At 40.3% G+C, this 22866-nt stretch overlaps 1 protein-coding gene across 1 annotated transcript; it reads right to left on the bottom strand.

Moving 5' to 3' along the window:
* Positions 1 to 278: 278 nt before the first annotated feature.
* LOC308319477 (uncharacterized protein) lies at positions 279 to 10193 on the bottom strand (the record flags this gene model as incomplete). Its single annotated transcript, XM_080769583.1, has 3 exons — positions 9939 to 10193; positions 5167 to 5307; positions 279 to 1981 (listed from the first exon to the last, which is right to left on the bottom strand). Exons 1-3 carry the CDS (start codon positions 10150 to 10152, stop codon positions 279 to 281), a joined length of 2058 nt encoding a protein of 685 aa, XP_080625709.1. The 5' UTR covers positions 10153 to 10193.
* Between the last annotated feature and the right edge of the window lie 12673 nt (positions 10194 to 22866).

A 22866-nucleotide genomic window follows, 5' to 3' on the forward strand; every position in this document is an offset into this window, starting at 1 on the left:
ACTGTCGAAGCGCTTGGCTAGCTTGGACTTGCATTTAAGAAGTTCATGTAATGTTGCAAAGTTGTTCATTACAAAGCATGGATTAAATTAAAATATAAATGTGTATTAAGTTATAATTGACAAAATAAAAGACATGGCCCCCCTAAAATCACCTATGGCCTTTACCATAAACAGTACAAGGTTAGTGTTTTCCCCTGTATGACACCATGTTATTTGTTCTATTTTTTTACATCTTGCATAAGACTACATCCTTTACCACAAACTGTACAAATAAAAGACTAATCCCCTGCATGAGTCCTCATGTGTTTTTTTAAGCCACCACTCTGACTAAAGACTTTACCACAAACTTTGCAACTAAGTTGCAAAGTTAAGGGCTTTTCCCCTGTATGAGTCCTCTTGTGTACGTTTAAATTACCACCTTGAATAAAGCCTTTACCACAAACTTTGCAACTAAATGGCTTTTCCCCCGTATGAGTCATCATGTGATTTCTTAGACCACAGCCTTCAATAAAGCCTTTACCACAAACTTTGCAATTAAAAGGCTTTTCCCCTGTATGAGTCATCAGGTGTCTTTTTAGACTGCCATTGTCCGTAAAGTCTTTACTACAAACTTTGCAATTAAAGGGCTTTTCCCCTGTATGGGTCCTCATGTGTTTTTTTAGACCACCACCTTCAATAAAGCCTTTACCACAAACTTTGCAATTAAATGGCTTTTCCCCTGTATGAATCATCAGGTGTCTTTTTAGACCGACATTGTAATTAAAGCCTTTACTACAAACTTTGCATTTAAATTGCTTTTCCCCTTTGCAATTAATGGGCTTTTCCCCTGTATGGGTCCTCATGTGTTTTTTTTGATCACCACTGTGAATAAAGCCTTTACCACAAACTTCGCAACTAAAGGGCCTTTCCCCTGTATGAATCATAACATGTTTTTTAAGAACACTACTGTGACTAAAGCCTTTACCACAATCTTTGCAAGAAAATGGCTTCTCCCCTGTATGAGTCCTCATGTGTGTTTTCAGATGAGTCATTCGACTAAAGCCTTTAGCACAAATGTAGCAACTAAAGGGCTTTTCCCCAGTATGAGTCCTCATGTGTATTGTAATAGCACTGCTAAAACCTTTACCACAAACTTTGCAACTAAAGGGCTTCTCCCCTGTATGAGTCATCATGTGCAATTTCAACGTAAGCTTTCGACAAAAACCTTTACCACAAACTTTGCAACTAAATGGTTTTTCCCCTGTATGAACCATCATGTGTCTTTTAAGAACACAACTGTGCCTAAAGCCTTTACCACAAACTTTGCAACTAAAGGGCTTCTCCCCTGTATGAGTCCTCATGTGTGATTTCAGATTAATCATTTGACTAAAGACTTTACTACACACTTTGCAAGCAAAGGACTTCTCCTCTGTATGAACAACTGTGTGCATCTTCAGACCTGCCTTGCGACTAAACATTTTGCCATACTCTGTACAACTAATACCTTTCTTGTCTGTGTGGCTCTCCGTTTTGTGTTGATGATGAGTTTGTGCTGATGATGTCAGGTCATGGGACAGCTTGTGGTTTGAAGACAATGTTTGTTCTTCCACATTTCGAGTCTCGTGTGAATCCACCGTGTTTACTTCCAACTGACCTTCCCTGGTCTCCTCCCAGCCATCATTGGCTTCAGTGTCGTCAGATTCAGAACAGTGTGGAGAGAGGAGCTGCTCTTCTCTGGTTGGTTGTTTTGTTCCACAGTCCTCTACATCAACTTGTGTTTTCATCTGTCCAGTTGAGGTGCTGGCTTCAGCCTCTGTCTCTCTGTTTTCATCATCATCTTCACTTTTTACTGCTAGAAACGTCATCACCTCTTCTGGTCTTTGAAGTAGCTCCTCTTGTTCATCTTTAATGTGTAGAGGTTGAGTTTCCTCCTGGACAAGACTGGGACTCTTCTCCTCACGTTCAGAGGAAACCTCTTTACACACAGGCAGGTGCAGGAAGTCTAGGGGGAAAAAGGTACAATGAGAGATGACAGGAAATGGGGGAGAGAGATTGGGGAATGACACGGTCGCCCCCCCTCTCTCTTTGCTTTGGGTTTTGCATCACATATAGTCGACCATTATCCAACACATAATTATGAATTGAAACTTTGGATATGCACAGGGACTGCTACTTGCATCAGGGAGCTCATTAACCTGCAAATTAAATATGAGCACATGTTCAGCACAAAATAAATGCATCCACAGAAGCTTGGGAGAAGGTATTATTTAAATGTTGAACTTGCCATCCGTTGGTGGATGGCAACTCACCTTTGTACACGTCAAAGTCAACGTGTACAGGCCTACCACACCAAAATGTCACCTATTTTAGGCTCCTATTCTAGGTATTTTGACATGATGTAGGCCAATAGCTACTGGGCCTACCGATGTGTATTGATTTATTATTTGCAAAACTATATATATATATATATATATATATATATATATATATATATATATATATATATATATATATATAAAGCTAGGACTCAATGAAAAAAATCTAATTAGAGGCTTTGTAATTAATTCATCTCAATTAATCGCATTTTAATCACATTGATTGATTGATTATTTTATTAGACAATACATTATGCAAAAACAGTACATGGTACAGTCAAAAAAGAAAATTTTATCCAAAAGGATGGCACCGAAAAAAGTCCTTGCGGTCTTGTTTCCATTCGGGTCCCAATGCATTCATTCATAATACAGTGATGATAGTAATCGAGGATACCTCACAACACATGAAAGTTATTTACAGGTGTACCAACAAATCTAAATAAATCTAAATACCAAATAAATCGTTCGGAGGGGGGGTATAGGGAGGTTGGGCAGTCATCTTCTCTCCATTTGACCAGCTGATATTGATAGGTGATTTTTCAGACCGGTTTTAAAGGAAGCCAGTGATTTGTTTGTTTTGAGGGAAGGGGGCAGGGCATTCAACACATAACAATATTCGACCTGGGGACAATGAGAAACATTTTTTTCAAATGGATTTCTCTATATCAGTGAATCAATGAATATTGACTACATAAGCTTAACACATTTAGTACATAAATCGTCTGGAAACGTCATAAGGATTGGAACCGAGAGGTGCCTTCGACGTCTGTGGACGTCCTAGTGACGTCCAAACGACACGGGGCGAGATAAGAATATTCAGAATTATTCCTATTTTTTCTTTTGGCATTTCGCTTTTCGCTTTCCGTATGCTAACGCTCTGTGCAACTATTAGCTTGTCATTGACTCCCATGTTAGCGCGGCGGAAAGAATGACTCGTATCTCCTCATCCAGGGCGCTCTCCGTGGTGATAAATGGATCGATATGCTGGCGCTTCATTTCTGCTCCTCATCCGTATCTCCCGCAAAATATGAACGCTTTTTGGAGCGTATATAAATATATTAAGATGATCGGAGATTGTGAGGTCACTTTGTCAAGTCAACTTTTTTAAGAAAGTGTTTCCGGTTCATGGCTTTCAGAGTAAAAGCACTCAGACAAATCCGGCACCCCGGAGCTTCTATTTTGATGCACTTCCGATATATAAAACAGTGCATTATTTTTTATACTTAACCAAGACCAACAGATAAGTGCAGGTCGTCTATGAATATTCAAATATACTTTACTTGGGGGGCATGAGAAAACAAATAAAAGCTACTTCATTAGTAGCAGTGAGTGAAAACATGGCCATTACATAACATCACTCTGTTGATTTATCAATACCAACATTTCAGCTAGCTCACTCACTGCCAAGAACGTCTTTTGATGTTTGCTTTTTTAATGGCACAATGATGACATTTTAAATATTTATTGATTCCAAAATTATATTATCCAAATCCAAATTAGATTATCCACCGTCCTAGCAGCATCCCCGTCGCTCACCTTGTTCCGTCAATGAAATGATTCCCCGTCGACCTTTTCTCTGAATTGAGGCGCCATAAGGACTATATTAGCCCCACCTTCCTTCCGACCGATAGGGGCACGTAGTTGAAAGCCAATGGCAAAATAACAGCTCGGATAAAAATGCTTTTTATTAAACAACGCGGGATGCAGCAATGCTAATCGCTGGTGCAGCAACTAACTAACACCCGTGGGACAAATTGTGAGTACTTTATATTTGAAATCGGAATGTTTACAGTATGTATACGTTTTGGTTGTAAATGTAGCGACCACGTAAAACAGGCTGCAGTTGTGCCTTGACTCTCGTATGAAATACGAGAGGCTATTGATAGACCATGCATGTGGATTAATTAATTTAGTCTACTCATTGTTGATGATATAGAGTTAGACCATACAGTTCATGCATGATGTATTAATTTCACATATTACAGTTTGAGCGCATGGCATGCCCTCTCACAGTGAACACACACACACACTCACACAGAAAGCTGGAGGGGGGGGGCTGTTGTCTGTGTCTTGTTGTGCACGTTTGGCCGCGCACATGTCACCGACACCGCTCTCTCTCTCTCTCTCACCATTGATTTAGTACGGAGGAAGGCTGGAGTCACTCAGTCAGTCAATCTCTCCCTTCAAACTTTCCCCCCCAAATGTCACTTGATTATGACAACAGCGAAGGTGTATATGTAATATTTATGTTGTCCGTCCGTAGAAGCACTGAAGCAGAATGGAGCCAACTGCCTACAGTGCTTAGCCTAGCTCCTCTGGCTCTGAGCTGACTGCTTCTGTATTCACTGACACAGAAGCACAGAGACAGAAGCACAGACACAGGCAAGCAAGAGCGAGATAGCTGAGATAGCCGAATGCAAGCCTACAAGCTTCGCTGATGCAATGCGGTGTGGGCTTGCAGTTAAGCTGTGCATATTCCCTTCACGACAGATTTTACACCTGAGCTGAGCTGATGAGCTCATGCAGAGCTCTGCATTCAATCAGGCTGCCGGAGTTGACTACGAGCCAAATGCCATATTTCTGGCGGAAGCCGCTGGGGCTAATTTCACTGCATCCCCTAACATTGCATAGTTGTTATTGCGCAGTTCGTACCTGCATATAGACACCTAGAATTGCGTGGTTGGTACACAAAATGTGTGCAGGTTGGTAGGTCTGAATACCTGGTGGCGACCATTCCAAGTTTGCATGATTTGACCCGGGGTGAGCATCTTCTGGGACGAGAATTCTTGTATTTAAATAAAACAGTACATACCTATCTTGTACAGCTTCACTACAGGTTGCATCGCTGCATAAAGCAGTCCACGTCCCTGGTCCGTCTCTCGCTGTTCCTCGGACAACGTTGATGTTGTGGAGGCCATCTCTCTAGATACTGTAGACATCTCCCGGTGGTGCTCTGTGGAAATCACCAGTAGAAAGACATTTTGGCTATCATTCAGCAACCTTTAAAAAAAAAAACAATCTAATTAATCAGAGGATTTGTAATTAATTAATCTTGATTAATTGCATTTTAATCGCATATCAATATTCAACCAAATAACAGTGAGAAACCTTTTTTTTCAAAAGTTTTTTGGTATCCCAGTGTAATAGTGACTACAGGATACCACTCATTTTCAACATTTTACTGTCATTAATATACAGTACCTTAGAGTTGTTGTGTGGATATAATAAGAAAGCCCCCCCCATTCTGTGTTGCCTAGAACTGGAGGTCTGACAAAAACCAGTAACATTATGAATCTAGTGACATCACAAAAATGTACTTCATAATGTTAGTTTTTTTCAGACCTCCAGTTCTAGGCAACACAGAAATATTTCTAGTGCACACAACTCCATAGAAAAATGTTGAAAATGAGTGGTATTCCCCTTTAAGCAATACATTTTTTTTTATCCCAACAGATAAACAAGTGCCTATATAAAGTATCTTCAGTGTGTATATGAATACTCAAATGTGCTTTACATGGCGGGGCATGAGAAAACAAATAAAAACTACTTTATTAGGGGGGAAACATTTCACATGACATGAGGTTCTGAGCACTACGCTCCTTCTGTAGCTCCAGTGTCTCAGTGTGAGACATGTTAAACTGAAGCAGCTAGCATGGAAGCTAACGTTGGTCATATATGGATCCTTCCCCTCGGACATTGCACACAGCCATGCCGCTATACACGCGTCCATCCGATAGCTTTTACATCTAAATGTCCCATCCATGGAGCAAAAGCGATATAAGCGGCTACTTCATTCGATTAATTTGGGTTTGGATTTTCAGACGGAGCTGTAGCCTGTAGTGTACTGCTGCTAGCCTCGCTCTATGGAGCAGATTGTAGAGTAGGCGTGTCGCAGCCAATTCAGTACTAGAAACGAGCTCAGTGAGAAACGTTCCACGGTGAAAAAAAAGGTGCGATTAAATGCGTTTTCTGTAGTTAATTAATCTCAATTAACACGTTAAAGTCCCGGGCCTAGTCAAAGCACCTGCCGCTAGAGCGCAACATACTAATTCCTACACGGGTTGCAATTTGCAACGCTAGTTTTTTTAAATAATGGGATGAATCTCGAGTTGCAATACCCTGCATTGCTTCCAAACTCCAGCACTAAGAAAAATAATCACCTGCACAGAATTTATTGACAGAAAGTAGCTCTTAACATGTCTACGGTTGTTGGTGAGTTTAACGTTGTTTAAGACAAGCAGATCGCAAACCAAATTGGGTGAGTGGGGAGTCAATGGAGGGTATTGCAACTCTAGAATTATCCCATTATTAAAAAAATCTAGAGATGCAAATTGCGGCTAGGGTGAATACATTGCACATGCACCCCGTAGGCCACTATAACATTTGGGGCAACAGGGTGAGCATCTTATATTTTGCATTTGTACTAGCCATGGTTCATGACTCTCGTATTTCATACGAGAGTCATGGCGCAACTGCAGCCTGTTTTACGCGATCGCTACATTTACAATAAAAACGTATATATATAAACATTCCGATTTCAAATATATAAAGCTCTGTGTTTATCTGCGGCGTTTGAGTGATTGCGATCACGTTTCAAACGACGCATATAAGAGCTATAGGATACAACGCAAACCGCTGCGAATTTTGTACCGCCTACAATGGGATGTCAATAAACAAGCAAGGAAGAAAGGAATCAAATAGGGCTGCGAATCTTTAAGTGTCCCACGATTCGATTCGATTCCGATTCTTGGGGTGACGATTCGATTCAAAAACGATCTTTTCGATTTTTCCGATTCTCGATTCAAAAAAGATTTTTTTCGATTCTAAAGCAGTTTTTTTTATTTATTAAAAACAATTAAATAGAATTTTACTAATTTTACTAAAGTAATTTTTTTTACTAAATGTACTCTGCTTTCATGCCAGAAGACTGGAGTCTTCTGGCATGAAAGCAGAGTACATTTAGTAAAAAGCTTGTATAATTGTAAAGGTTTTATCAACTGAATGATTTAAACACACAAAGGTTAAATCCAAGAGTAAGAACATGTCTCATTGATTTAGCTTGCACAAATTTGAACCAGTACAAAAGTTACAAAATCTCTTCTCACTCAATACCAGAACAATACATTAGTATTAAAACAGGTGTAAAATAAATACAATTGGCAGGCTTAGCTTAGCTGGTAGTAAATGCACTATGCAGAAACCCAGGCCATAATGCATTGCATGCACAGGTACATTTGTAAAAAAAAAAAAAAAAAAAAAAATCGGACGGCATTAGAATCGCGATTCTAACTCGAATCGATTTTTTTTGACAGGCCTAGAATCAAAGCTTCCAAATCGGTCAAACACAGATTAAAAATACTTAACGGCTTCCGCGGCACACGACAATTCGCAGCGGTTTGCGTTGTATCCTATAGCTCTTATATGAGTCGTTTGAAACGTGATCGCAATCACTCAAACGCAGCAGAGATGACGTTTACGACGATATTTATGTTTATTTATGTTTGTGTACTAACACATATCCTGGCTTAATATATCCTGGATCAGTGATTAACCGGTTTCATGTAAAAGTGAAAACCACTAAATATTACCATTACTCATTGTTTTACAACATATTACCATTGTAACGTTTCACCCACTACTAGTCCTACATACTTACACCTAGAAACAACATTCAAACCTATTTAGGTTCATCCTACGGTGGACATGTGTGCCTGAAGAGGAATCTTTGAAATGTTTCATAGTTTTAGAAATATAGTGCTTTCAAATTTGAGACATTTATAAGCAGATAGTGGCAAAAAAATCACTTTCATCTAGAAACTCCATTCACACTTTCACAAAATTCAGCTTACTGTGGAGACATATGCTGGAACTTTTTACTTTGAAATGTTTTGTAGTTTCTGAGTTATTTAACTTAAACGCCCAATGCATTCTCAATGGCAATAGCACAAACTTTGGCATGCTACATGAACCCATGACCCTCACCAGTCTGGCCCCTGTCTGGACAACAACCCCCTTCCAAAAAGGTAGCTCTCTCAGAGGAGGGAGTTATGGCCAAATATCACAATGCGACAATATCATTATGCTTACAATATTAAGAATTCTGTTTTAAGCTATATTTTTGGGGTAGTTAATCATTCAGTCTATCCACTATTGAGAGTATGTTCTCTCTTTAATTACAGCAGCAGTATTTATTTTAGAAGCTTAAGTCCTCGTATCAGTAAGTCTTGAATAGATTAGTAAAGATAATGAGATATACAGAAGGGGGCTGTAATGCAACTATTAAGGATGCAAACTGCCTTAATACCCCATGAAGAAGAAGGATCAGTAAATCTGTGATCCACATAATGGGTCTAGAGACAAAAAGCCAGACTGTCTATTAAGCCAGGCTTGCTGATCCCGGCTCGCCAAATCCGCCAATTCTGAGCCTCGCTTGGCTTTAGTGGAACGGAATAAACCAGGCTGTAAAGATCAGGATTTAAAAAGCCTGGCTTTGGCCTAAATCCTGGATTAGTTAATCCAAGTTTCATGAAACAGGCCCCAGGTAGCAGGTTAGCGATGGAATAGGACCCCATGGTATGGAGTCAAAAAAATGTCAGAAACTTCACTACCATTGGGTTCTGACTTGTGGGGCTAGACTGTCATGATAATCATCATGGCAGTCATGTTTCAGGGTAGCCCTACAAGCAGAACCCAATGGTACTGAAGTTTCTGACATGTTTGAGACCCAGACCATGGGGTCCTATTCCACCTCCACCCTGCCACCGGGTACGCACACATAAATAAACGTAAATACCTTCGGATACGTCCTTCTGCACTCTTTGACAGCTTTTGTTCGTTTGAGGGCTTCTGAATTTGTGAACTAAGTACCTATAAATACCGCTGCGAATATCTCCTGTGGCGCGGAAGCCGTTAAGTATTTTTTTCACTTTGTTTGACCGATTTGGTCACTTTGATTCTTCTCTTCCTTCCTTGTTTATTGACACCTCATTGTACCGCCTATCTGGCTAGCTAGTGGCTATAGCTATGACAGAGCAGATCAGAGGCAGGAACGTAGCCATGCACAAGCCAACCGCACATCGGGAGGCGGTACAATAAATGGTAAATAAACAAGAAGAATCAAAGCAACCAAATCGGCCAAACAAATCGGTTAAAAATACTTAACGGCTTCCGCGACACAAGAGAATTTGCAGCGGTATGTATAGGTACTTATAGTTGACACATTCAGAATAACTCAAAAGAAAAGAACACGACGTTAACGACGATATTGATGTACGCGTTCTATCATTTCAATACAAAAACGCAGTAACGCACAGGGACCCTACGTAAAGTGACATCCAAATTTCAGAAAAGCTTTACGGACCAGGGAAAGAGCACCAACATGCTCATAGATATGAAAATGTCAAATTTGATTAAAATACATCTAGTGTTGTGTGTAACAGACCCCTGCAGAGAGAGAGATAGGGTGTGTGTGTGTGTGTGTGTGTGTGTGTGTGTGTGTGCGTGTAGTTTGATGTGTGTGTAACACATACCTGCAATGTGTAGTTTGATGTTGTGTGCGTGTGTGTGTGTAAACACATACTGTACCTGCAGTGTGTAGTTTGATGTGTAGAGTCTCCATATCTCTCTGAAAGAGGCTGCAGATTACCTCTGCGACCATACTGAGGCGCTCCAAAACAAACACTCTGACATCAGGCTTCACTCGACAAACATCAACACTTTGTTGTTTTTCTAAAACACACAATATGTCCTCTCCCACCGACGTCATGTGTTCGTTTATCTTCAGCCGTACAGACTCCATTTGACTCGTTTTGACCTCTTTAGGAGATCGTTTTCACCACGCTTTGTTCACACCACGATGCACAAACTAACCTTTTTTGTTGAGGAAAAGAAAGACACGGATTTCCGGATCAATGAGTTTGTTTAACGCATGCGCAATAATGGACCCAGGCACTGTGTCTTTAATGCATTTCGCCCCCTGGTGGAGGATATGTGTAAGTGTCACTGAAAGAGATCAGAGACGTTGTGAGCTTGTGATTGCCTCTTTCTTACGCATATTTGGCCAATTTAGAATTAAAAAGGTATTTAAAGTAATTCAATTGTAACTGTTCAACTGTGCAGACAGATACCTTGTAGCCCTATACACTTATACTATGTTGTTTTGTTTAACGTTGAGTGTGAAAACAATGTTGCACATTGAACTAATCTGGGGACCCCTCAAAAAAATTGTGGACCCTCTGGGGAACCCGACACCCAGTCTGAGAGCCAATGATCTCTTTTAGGAGGTGACCAGATAGTGGCTGATAGTGGATTCAAGGAATTAGCTTCAGACACAACTCATTGTACCAGACTGCATATATAAAAGGTCACAATCAACTACAAGTTAAAGAGCTGGAGACCACTCAGAACATAGCCTAGCCTCAGTACAGATGAACATGGACAGAATAATTGGCTGTTGAAAATGGGACTATTACTTTTCAAACGGGCCCCTTCCACCCACAAAAAGAACACAATCTGTTTAGCCAGCTCCTTTTACAACTGAACAATTCATTGGAATAAGAAGTCTCCAATCAGCCAAACTGAATAATTGCAGGATATAAAACAAAAATAGTCAACAGTCTCTCATCAGACTTTTTATGCTGCATATTCCACATTTGGGATTCAACATCAACAATCTGAAATGCACACACATGGCTGCAGCATCTCAAAACGGACAGTAGTCCTATATATTGTATACATAAATAACAAACAATAAAATAAAGCAACAGTCTCTGAACTTTTTGAGGCAGCCTCTCAAGACAGACTGTTGACTCACGTCCAATTTCAAGGGAAAAGAGGGCGCTGCTATTCCTTTATTTGTCCAATGCCAGAGCGGTTGCGCAAAGACCCACCCGGCAGCACTGTTTAATGCAATTTATTTGTGCATCATTGCATGTAGTATATTTGTTGACAAAGTTGTAAATGTCAGCAGTATGTAGGCCTATATCTATAACATAAGCAAGCAGAAAGTAGCCTGCGTATCTGTGTATCAGATTGTGAAAATTGAATAATAACAATACTATTAATAAAATGATTGAAAGAGAACTAGAGTAATTGTCTGCTAGCGTGATGCTTGCTTATTTTATGGATATACATACTGTTGACTTTTACACCTTTGTCATGAGTAATTCAACAACATAAAAACTTATATTAAACACACACAGATACAGTACATTGCATTACGGCCAAGCTACACCGGTCATGTGTGCGTTTGACGTAAGCGCACTGCGTGCACAAAGTATGCGTGCGAAATGCCCCGGCTACACCAGATCTGTGGCGCGCGGCAGATTTGTGCGAGACCTTCCGGGAGGATATATAGATACACACGCATGGGGGCATACGCACGTAGCTGGTATCATTGACATATATTGGTCCTATCCTGTACGCGCGCAGTAAACGCATATGCACGCGCGCAAAATTGCCTGGTGTAGCTTGGCCGTAAAACAGTGCTGCCGCAGGCGGGTCTTTGCGCAACCGCTCCAGACCATGATGGATCTATGAGGCCGAGTCAACTGTTCATGAGGGACGGGTTAACCTCTCGTGACTCTCGTCTACAACAATACAACCAGCGACCAGCCAATTATTCAGATAGTCTCCATTTAATGTCCTGTTTTGCCTGCACAGGGAGGGGGGCTCTGTGTTTCTCGTGCGTCTTGAAACGGATGCTTCAACACGTTTAGACAAATTGTTTTTTTGCACACACAAAGTTTACAACGGACATTTAAAGTTAAATGTCTTGATTAATTGAATATGAATTTGACTATGGAAATGTTTTCCTAGTATAATCATAGTAGCCTACAATGATCATGTTTTAGGGGGGGACAAAATCACAGCAAAAAAAACTTAACAGATGAGGATGATGATGACGACAACGTCATGATGGAGTGCTGACAAAGTCCAGAGGATAGGTTGTGACACCATGTGACTAGCCCACTGCATCAGTGGTACTACTGGGAGTGGGAGTGCGTCATTTGGCCTGAAGAGGGAGCCAAAGTCATCCAAATGGTAGCCTACTGTGATTAGTGCAAGCCTGCATGGAGTGCGGGAAGGAACAGGCCAATGACACAAGGAAAACAGAGATACACTTTAACTACATCATAGGACAGCAGCCATCTCTCTCTCTCTTTCTCTCTCGTTTTTTAATTCTTAATTCTTCAATTTTTTATCCAACAATTTTGCAACCCATTTCTTTCACCCAGTGTCAATTATCTAATGTAATCCTGGGCGCTTACTTCTATGCATGAGGAGTCCAAGCTGCTTCTTTTTCACCTGACAGGGGGAGTTTCCTCGGTTTGCTCGTTTTTTTATTCTTTAAAATCAATATATTTTAATGGCTGGGCAATATAAGGTTCATATTGTGATATCAGATTAGATATGTCTGGGATTTTGGATATAATGTATTGTGATATGAGTGTATTTTCCTGGTTTTAATCACTCTATTATCCAGTTCAGCTGATCAAATATAGCATACAAGATAACGAGTCACAATGACACATGAGTTTGTAGATCTGCTATCGGCAAACTCAAATTGTCTTATTGTCTTCACAGTAGGGGAGAGCCGCCAAGGATATAACATTTTGCACGTTTCATTTTTTTACTCAGAGAGCCGTTTATCTACACATGTAATATTTTCAGGCAACGGACCTACACATGTCAGCTACCATTAACCACTTCAAGTAATTTTTTTGATAAAACAGGTCGGGAGTTATTAAACCGAACGTGGACGCTGTTTCAGTGTAACATTTGCTGCGCATATCGGATTAATTGTAACGGCATGCATGATAAAATGTAACAACGCTAAAAAACACCATTAAACATACCATGGATGTGATAAGAAAATGTATCAAACATATGGGAAATATTAAATAGTATCGGGTGTACCAGTTTGGGCTTTTTTTTCAGTTCAATGCAATTTACAATTTACAATTTAGGCATTTAGCAGACGCTCTTAATCCAGAGCGACTTACATTAAGCAAGAACAAAAGCATGGGAATACATCACATAAAGACATTTATCATGAAACATGCGTAGCTAAGAAAGTAACAGTGGAATATCTATAATGAAACTATACATATAAGCTATACATCTATACTACTATGCTACACATATGTACTATGACGTGCTATGACTACTAGAATTGCTATCTAAGGGGGTGGGGTAAGTGCTATGGGCCATGATGGAGTCTGAAAAGGTGGGTTTTCAGACTACGGCGGAAGATTGGGAGTGATGCTGCAGTTCTGACTGCAATGGGAAGTGCATTCCACAGTTTTGGAGCCAGAAGGGAGAAGAGCTTGGGACGTGTGGAGCGTTGTCCCGGCGTTTTTAGTGAGGGTACTTCCAGCTTCCCTGCGTTGGCTGATCTGGGGAAATACATTGATTAAACGAACGTTTGATTGATTGAGTTGTACAATGTTATACAACCCTAAACTCATTTTAGAATACACTACACAATACAATACAAATTTAGAACATATAATATTGGCCAATATGTCAAATATGTAAATATTACATATAATGGTATTGAATGGAAAGCGGACCATTTGTAACATGTTACAAATGGCCCACTTAACTAATGAAGAACATAAGCATGAAGACATCCATGTGGATTTTTATTCACCAACACCAAAGAAAAAAATTGTAGCACACATATACTCCAGGTGTAAAATTATACGCGTTTTGAAAAAAGTCAGTTTTTCGCCAATAACTCCCCGTAGGATAAAGGTAAACACTTCAAACTTCCTGGGCACGTAGAGTACGTTGCTGTACACATACTGACCCGATGGCATCATGGTGGCCTTGACCAATCAAGAGATAACGTCCATGTTACAACCGTGAAGCGTTACAACCGTGGCGGCTCTCCCCTACAATATTATCAAAATATTTATATAAAATATTGTTATATTTTATTTCGTTCATACCACCCAGCCCCTGTTGTTTATTATTGACATTTAAGTTGAACGACATGCCAGCATTTGGCAGAAGTTTGTCATATTTTTGACACTGTAGGCTACAATTTTCTTCTTTACAATGTGCATTTTAATGTCTCTTTTTAAAAGTGCATTCTCTGAATGTCTACAACACCACCTTTCAAGTTTGCCAAAATATCACAAACACCAACAATTCCATCAGCACTTGATTTGCAGTGTTGGGCTGTAACGAGTTACTAGTTACATATTACTGTAATAGTATTACTTTTTCCATTAACGAGTAATATGACGAATTACTCTGCAGAAATAGTAATATAGTCACTACTTCGAGTCCCACGTAAAGAAGGTCACCCAATCATGTTTTTATCACCTAAGCAGGAATATATCAAAAATCAAACCCATCCTCACTTCTCAAGATCTGGAAAAAAGTATTCATGCTTTTGTTTCATCCCGTCTCGACTATTGTAATGGACTCTACACTACCCTCAACTGTTCCTCTATTTATAAACTACAATTAGTACAGAATACAGCCGCTAGAATCCTCACCAATACAAACCGCAGAGCACACATAACACCGGTACTGGCTGAACTACACTGCTCCCTATCAAATCTAGAATCAATTTTAAAATCCTTTTAACAACCTATAAAGCACTACATGGCCTAGCCCCAGTCTATATTGCAGACTTATTGGTGGCAAAACCAAATGTAAGACCCCTCAGGTCCTCTGATAAAGGCCTCCTGAATAAAAACCGAGGGGGGCCGGTCCTTTGCAGCGGTTGCTCCCACACGTACTGTGGAACGCCCTACCCATATCATTTAAAAATGCAGTCTGTTGAAGGTTTCAAGTCCAAGTTAAAAACGAATTTATTTAGGTTACATTTTATCTTGTGAACGTTTACTTTTAGTTTGACTATCACTGTTGTCAAGTTATGTTTCTGCTCTTACTCTGTGTTGTGTTTGCTCCTTTGTGCCTGTTTTAACTTGATTGTTTATATTGTTGTTTTTACTGTACAGCACTTTGTAACTTTGTTTTGAAAAGTGCTCTATAAATAAAATGTACTTACTTACTTACTATTTACTCCGCCAAAACACGCTTCGTTACTCCTATTCGAACTATGTCCAAAATATGCCATGTTTTCCTGTTTATTGTAATGGAAATATAAATGACAGAAAGCGGATATACATTAGTTTTTGAATGTTTTTTGTTTTCTAATGCATTTAGTATATAGCCATGATGTGACGTGAGCATTTGTAGGCCTAGCCTACACTTTGAGTTAAATTAACACTGGCTTTTGGCCATGTAGACTGGGGTCCCCCAGGAGGAAGTCACTAATGTTGCTCTGGAGAGGGAAGTCTGGAACACTCTGGTGGAGCTGTTGCCCCCGCAACCCGACTACGGATAAGCGTTTGATGATGGATGGAGACTGGGGTCCCAGTCCAGAGATGAAAATCATAATGAAATGGCCTAGGCTACTTTCTATCAATTTAATTTGGGGGTCCTTGAAATTAAAATAGCTGAGAATCAATGGGTTAAAAACTGTAGACTATAGTTAATTCACAAAATACAATAATGTCACATGAGCATTTTTGAAACAGGGCTTGGTTTAGACAAGCTTATATTTTGCGCTAAAGTAATTGTTGAATAACATATAAATGTAGGTTTTAAGGCTAGAATGGCATTGTAGTGGACTATAGTGAGAGGCGAGATTGTCTCTCCTTCATTGCGGGACTGCAGGACTAGTCTGGAGATAGTTAGTCGTTAATGATCAGCTTCAGTCAGTGTTTTGGTTCGTACCTGGAGTTGTACATTATCTCCGCTGTGCTTTGCAGCACAGGGGAACTGTCTTTAATATATCCATGGTCGTTTTCAGTTGCTTTCCATGTGCGACACAAAAGTACCATGTGTTTGTTTTGGTAATTGCCTACTGCAGGCGCAGCCATGCTGATTCACGTAATCGCATAGGACAAAATTAAACCAACCGGACCAACGTTAATGGCTTAATGCACGTAGGATGTTCAAACTGTCCACAAGTTGCGACGGACCCGACGGTAGGCTACTATAAAATGTGAGTGATTCTTGCAGCGCGCTGATAGCTACACACCAGTAGTGTGCGACTGTGCGTGTGTGCATACGTGCAGAGGAGGGAGGAAAACTGGAGGAGGCGACGAGGCGTGTGTGTGTGTGTGTGTCTGTGTGATCAATCATCGTGTACGTGCGTGATTCGTGTATGTTTGTCTGTCTCCTGCTGTCATGCAGGAGTCGGACTTTCAAATTATTGTAAACATAACATGAACATAGTGCTTTTATTATGCAATATGCATATCGAATTATCGCCGAGATATATTTTAGAGTTAATAAAAACAGGAAAAAAATTTTTTATATATCGTTAGCCTCAAATGCCTACGTCATTTTTTGGCGAAATTGAGATTTCTGCCTACAGGTCCTCTCCTGGGGCTGCTGCATCGTCCTGGATTAGCGCCTATGTCCTCAGCCAATCACAAAGCTCCCTATTCTTCAAAATGATGATCTGCCTAAGTCACTTGTGTGAATTGAGCATTTTTACGTTGCCTCCTAAATCACTTTGTGTGACTTGGGCATTTTTACATTGCATACACAGCAAACAACAGTGCATACACAGCGGGAAGCACCCTATGATCCGACGGACCATTGCTCCGAAGGAGCATTGGTCCGAGGTGCGCTGGGGGTCGGGAGAGGGTGGGTGGTTAGGTTTAGGTGTCTGCCCCGGGGGAGGTTAGGGTTAGGGTGAGGGTTTGAGGTAGGTTGTCGATCGGACCAATGGACCGTCGGCATATTGACGCGGACCCATACACAGCAAGCTCAACAATGCACAGTTTTAGCTCTTTCCTTTGATTACTCTGGTAAGAACATTTACGGTATATTGCTTTGATTAAGTGTAGGCCTAGCTTCAAAGAAAATGGCACAGAAATTGCTAGCTCACATTACTTATTGCATTACTTATTGCTAGCTAGCTAGCTAAGCTAATGTAAGCTAATGTTAAGTTTTGTAATGCTGTTAGCACATGCCTCATCACAGAACCAAGCCTTTGGTATTCTTTGAAAGCTTAGATTCTTGGCTTTCTAGAGCCAACAACCTTATTTAGCTAACTAGTAGTTGTTTAGCCTAACTAGCCCAGTATATAACAGCAAATATTTTATATCTGTAGTACCAAGTTAGTTTCAGCTTTAGAGTAACACAAGGCAATTTAACCAGGAGTCTGCCCTCTGAATTTAACCAGTGGTGTAAAGTAACTAAGTACATTTACTTAAGTAATGTAAGATGCAAGTACTTTTTCCACCTCTGAATTTAACTAAATGTTCTATTTCATTGTCAGGAAATTAACTTGCTGATACTTATTTAGAGAAAGACTATAGACCTGAGGATGTCTGGATTTTACATGGATACCGGGCAACATGAAGAAGAGGGAGTGGGGGGAGTGGAAGAGAAGAACAGAGATCCTGAGGAGAGAGAGGAGGGGGACTTAGGAGCGAGTGAGAGAGAGACACGGAGGAGGAGAGAGAGAGGGAATCTGAAGAGAGGGAGAGAGCCCCTCTCTCTCTCCCAAGTTCTGGAGGAACTTGGAATAAGGGAAGTGCATCCAGAGCAACTTCTGATTCATGGTCAGAAAGTGAAGATGATGACACTGTCCTGGATCCAGACTTCAAAATGAAAGATGACTGCACAGATAGTATTAGTGATGAAGACAAGAAAGATGACCGCACAGATAGTAGTAGTGATGAAGACTCGGCTAATGGTTCAGAAGAGGGGGGAGAAGAAACAGGAGCTGCACTTGAAGGTCCCACTGTTAAACGTCATAAGCGTCAAACCCCAAACCTGTGGAAAGAACAGGTGATCAAAGAGAAGCGCCTGAAGGGGGAATTTTACAAAAACAGAAAGGGACAGGAGAAACAGCCATCCTACCATCTTTTGAGTGGTGCAACCACTCCTATAGACAGCTATGTTGGTCCGAGCACAAAATAGCGTAAAAGTAATCCGCGAGGTATAGCGACGATTGAGTATATATATAGTCGCTTCTTTTGTGCTTGTTTTCATGGCTTGTTTCTATCACAAAAATCCGCCAACATTATACAGTACAGCAGTACAACAGTATAGCATTGATCAGTACAGAGAAAGTGAATGCACACTAAATCAAGCTTCCAACGCAGAGCTGTGCTTATGAGATGTGATGCGTGCTGAACGTACGCGTGTATTACAGCTCCACAGCGTGTGTTAACCCATTCTGACCTGAGATCAGATTCATACGAGGTTTCCACTGGACACACACTAGTCTGATTAACCCATTCTGACCTGAGATCAGATTCTAAAAATGTCAGTCGTTCTTCGATTTTTCACTAGGTGGCGCACTATGAGCTTGTAGATCTGCTATTTTTCAATAGCTAAAGCATAACATGATGCTAACACCAAAATGGATTCCCGTTCAGAATGGGTTAAGAGGATCATTACAAGCAAGAGCATCATTATGAGGTAGAGTCGACGCTCAGCGCTCAGATGAGTGTATAAAACAACGCTCTGCGTTTCATCACAGGTGTGTTTTAATTGGGAGCCAGTCTGTCGGAACACGAGGTGACGAGGAGACCAAGTCACGCTTAACGTGACGAGAGACTGAAAGAGCTTAAATATAGAACCAACCAGAAGAGTCTTTTCACATTCAGAGACTGAAAGAGCTTAAATATAGAACCAACCAGAAGAGAGACTGAAAGAGCTTAAATATAGAATCAACCAGAAGAGGCTCTTCACATTCAGAGAGACTGAAAGAGCTTAAATATAGAATCAACCAGAAGATTCTCTTCACAGTCAAGTCACACAGGCCAAGATATGGCCTTCAACAGTGCTGGAAGAATGATGTATTTATACATCCTATTGGTCTGTGCCTTGCATGGTTTACTCTGGCATCAGTTCAGTTCAGTTCAGTTCAGTTTATTTTCGGAAGGAGGACATACATTCATACATTGCACACAAATTCCAACATTTTTCATATTCATTATTATTATTATTTTTTATATATGTTTTGTTTTTTTGTTTTTTTTTTAGTGTCCATAGGTCCTGTCCTTTCCGAAAAAGGGTTAGGGAGAAGCCATAGGCTTGTCGTGCCCTACCCCTGGAGTCCATTTGTTTACGTGTAGCAGGCCGTGCCTGCTTACACAGTGCATAATTACATTCATGCTGTCCTTATGTATGTACATTCATCTACACACATTCATATATACATATGTATATTACATACAACATACATACATAGACACATCCATATACTAATAACTGTAAATAACAACAATGACAGTAGCAACACTAACAGTAGTAATAATGGTATAATATATATCTATATACAATATACAGCACACATGCAGCATATAATATTATATTATACATACGTACAATATATATATATATATATATATATATACACACCTTATAATACATACAATTTGTGGTGTGGTTTACCAATAGTGGCATCGGTGTATGAATGGGTGAATGTAATGCACAAATCTATGTAAAGCGCCTTGGATAAAGGCGCTATATAAATGCACCATTTAACAACAGATGGAAAGAAAGAATGATAATTGTTGCGCGATTGAGGAAGAGAACTATAGCGTTTGACCGGCCGTGCGGGTAAAACGCTGAGTAACGCTCAGCATGGAGGCTTTTTTTGTTTCGTTTTTTCGCTACTTTTCCAGTGATCAATGGATTATCATAATCGTTACGGTAAGAAAACGGCTTGGGCGGAATTCGCCTTTAACCCATTCTGGGCGGGAACCCCTTTTGGTGTTATAGCATTATGTTATGCTTTAGCTATTGAAAAATAGCAGATCTACAAGCTCGTAGCGCGCCACCGAGTGGCGCGCTACGAGCTTGTAGGTCTGCTATTTTTTTGACATTTACACCACTGAGCCACTAGAGCCTGCCTGCGTGGCGCCTGCTCTGGGGGGGGGGGAAATGGAATGGTGACCTTTCAGCTCAACCTTTCAAGTCAAACCACTGCAGAAACAGGATCGAAGAGTATGTTACACTTAAATAGCTATAATTTAAGAGTATATTACAGTTTCAGGTGTCATTTAAGAGTATATATTTCAGTTGAAAAAGGTGTAATCTAAGAGTATATATTCCAGTTAAATAGGTGTAATTCAGAAGTGTATTCCAGTTAAATCAGTATAATTTAAGCTGCAGATGATTTCTGCTGTGAATCCCAGAGTGCTTCAAAAAAGGCTTCTGTTTGAACCATGAAAGGACTGGTATCCTGAACGCTCGTCTGAGCATATCACTGAATAACGCTTTGATGGCGCTGCTAGAAATGTCTCTCTCACTCACACACACACACACACACACACACACACACACACACACACACACACACACACACACACACAGTGTGCATGTGCACATGTCGTGTTCAATATGAATAGATAGATAGATAGATAGATAGATAGATAGATAGATAGATAGATAGATAGATAGATAGATTTTTATTAAAGTGTCCTACATCATAAGATGCCCAGCCCGCACAGGCTTACAAGACACTCACAAAATTGTACATATATAATAATACATATACACAAATAGACAGTTACTCATGGAAACATCGTTCTCCAACGTAACTGCCATGCTTTCTCTATACATTTTCCAAAACTTCATTACTGAATATATATTATAGTATTGAAAATACTGCGAGTAAAGTGAGCAGTGAAGTGAAGTGAGCAGTGCAACATTGCACTGCTCACTTCACTGGGGTGTGATTTCTAGGTCCATGCTTTCTCTAAAATTATCTTTTTCAGAGAGAACTTTAGAGATGGCATGGGCCTGAAGAACTATTATTCACAAAATAAGGCCTATAGCGACATGTACATACTATATACCGTATGAAACAGTAGACTCTCTGCTTTCATAAGAAAAATACTAATACTGTAATAATAATAAAAATCACACCCCTGTGAAGTGAGCAGTGCAATTGCACTGCTCACTTCACAGGGGTGTGATTTTAGACTGTAACTACAAGTACATCTAGTAGAATAAGAACAGGGTGGTCCGTCCGTGAGCGGCGCATCCCCACACAGGCACAGGTGCTGGGAGCAACAATGGTCAGGGCCGGCTGATGCTAATACCTGTTAAAAGACATGGGTTGTGAATGTTGTGGAATGTTTAGGAGCATGTCTGTCCCATTGTTAACGGACAGGTGATAATGGGTTAGGGTGTGTAACCCTATTGCTGAATGGATCGACCAAACAATTTGCATGTGATCCTTTTAGTGGATATACTCCTAATGTAGTGTAGGATAAATGATGTGATGGGACACCCTGTCCGTCGGATTGGATGAAGACCGCAGTTCAAGGTTTTAACATAGTATATTTATTATAGCACAAGGGATGGGGACATGGGAGAATACATGAGCACTCAGGTTCCACTACAGCATTGCCTACTCTCCAAATTCACACTCCTCCAAAGTCCATTGTGTGGAGTATATATCTTCCATGGGTTGTACCCCCAGATTTGGCTTTTACCCAATAGGATTGTCCCTCATCCTCTCATGTCCGACTTTGTTATCGCACATGAATCTGGCTTGTTATGCTCTTTAGCCAATAGAATTACAGCCCTGTTGTTCCACTTTTGCAGGGGCCTCTCTTGACATTTGACGTGCGTGCACATATGGAACAACGCAACTGCCCATGTATGGCGTGCACATATGTGTGTGCGCTACACACTAGTTACTCTGAACCAGCTGGCATGAATTATCCTGTTATGATCCTAGCTTTCTGTTATTGAGTTCTCACATTACTTGACCATAGCATAGACCAGCCTTTAAGAGACCCTCTCATCCTTTACCCCAAATACTGTGCTTTTATGTCTTAAACAGCAACCAATAATTGTGACCATAGAACATAATTAATTGGATAAATACAAGTATGTTTTGTGTGTGGTCTACAAATTACACTACAGTAGTATAGTGTGAATGGAGTGGAACATGTATAGGATTGGGAATCAATCATTTGCATTTAAATTATTTAGACTGGAAAGTACTTAGCATCCCTGTGACAACATCTGAAAGGTGACAAAAGCAATTTGAGCTATTTGTCACCCCTACATTTGGACTTTACAAGGTTAAGCACTCCTAATCCTAAATTCACAGCACCCACTGCACACAGCAATAGTCATTGTATGAAGTCATTCTCTCATGGTCAAATAGACATTTCACACATGCATGATTTAAGGGCGTAATTGTGGTAATTTGTGTTTTTAGACATTTCTGTCTCTTTCTGAGACATGTAGTTCAGGAAGGGACCAGTGTCCATGACATCATTGGCACTTTGAAATACTAAAATATCTAAAAACACGTATTACACACAAAGTGTGTATTGTTTCCCAAACACCATTAAAATAAGATATGGTTGCAAAAGGGGTGAAATGGCCCTTTAAACGCAAGACATGCTTAGTTTCCAGTTACGTTTACAGAACATGTTGAAACTACATGTGCAGAATATGTCAAAACTACTACAGCTACTTTCTTCCCATTTTGATG

This window comes from Protomyctophum bolini (assembly GCF_963924005.1).
Source record: "Protomyctophum bolini genome assembly, chromosome: 8".
Taxonomy (NCBI): Eukaryota; Metazoa; Chordata; class Actinopteri; order Myctophiformes; family Myctophidae; genus Protomyctophum; species Protomyctophum bolini.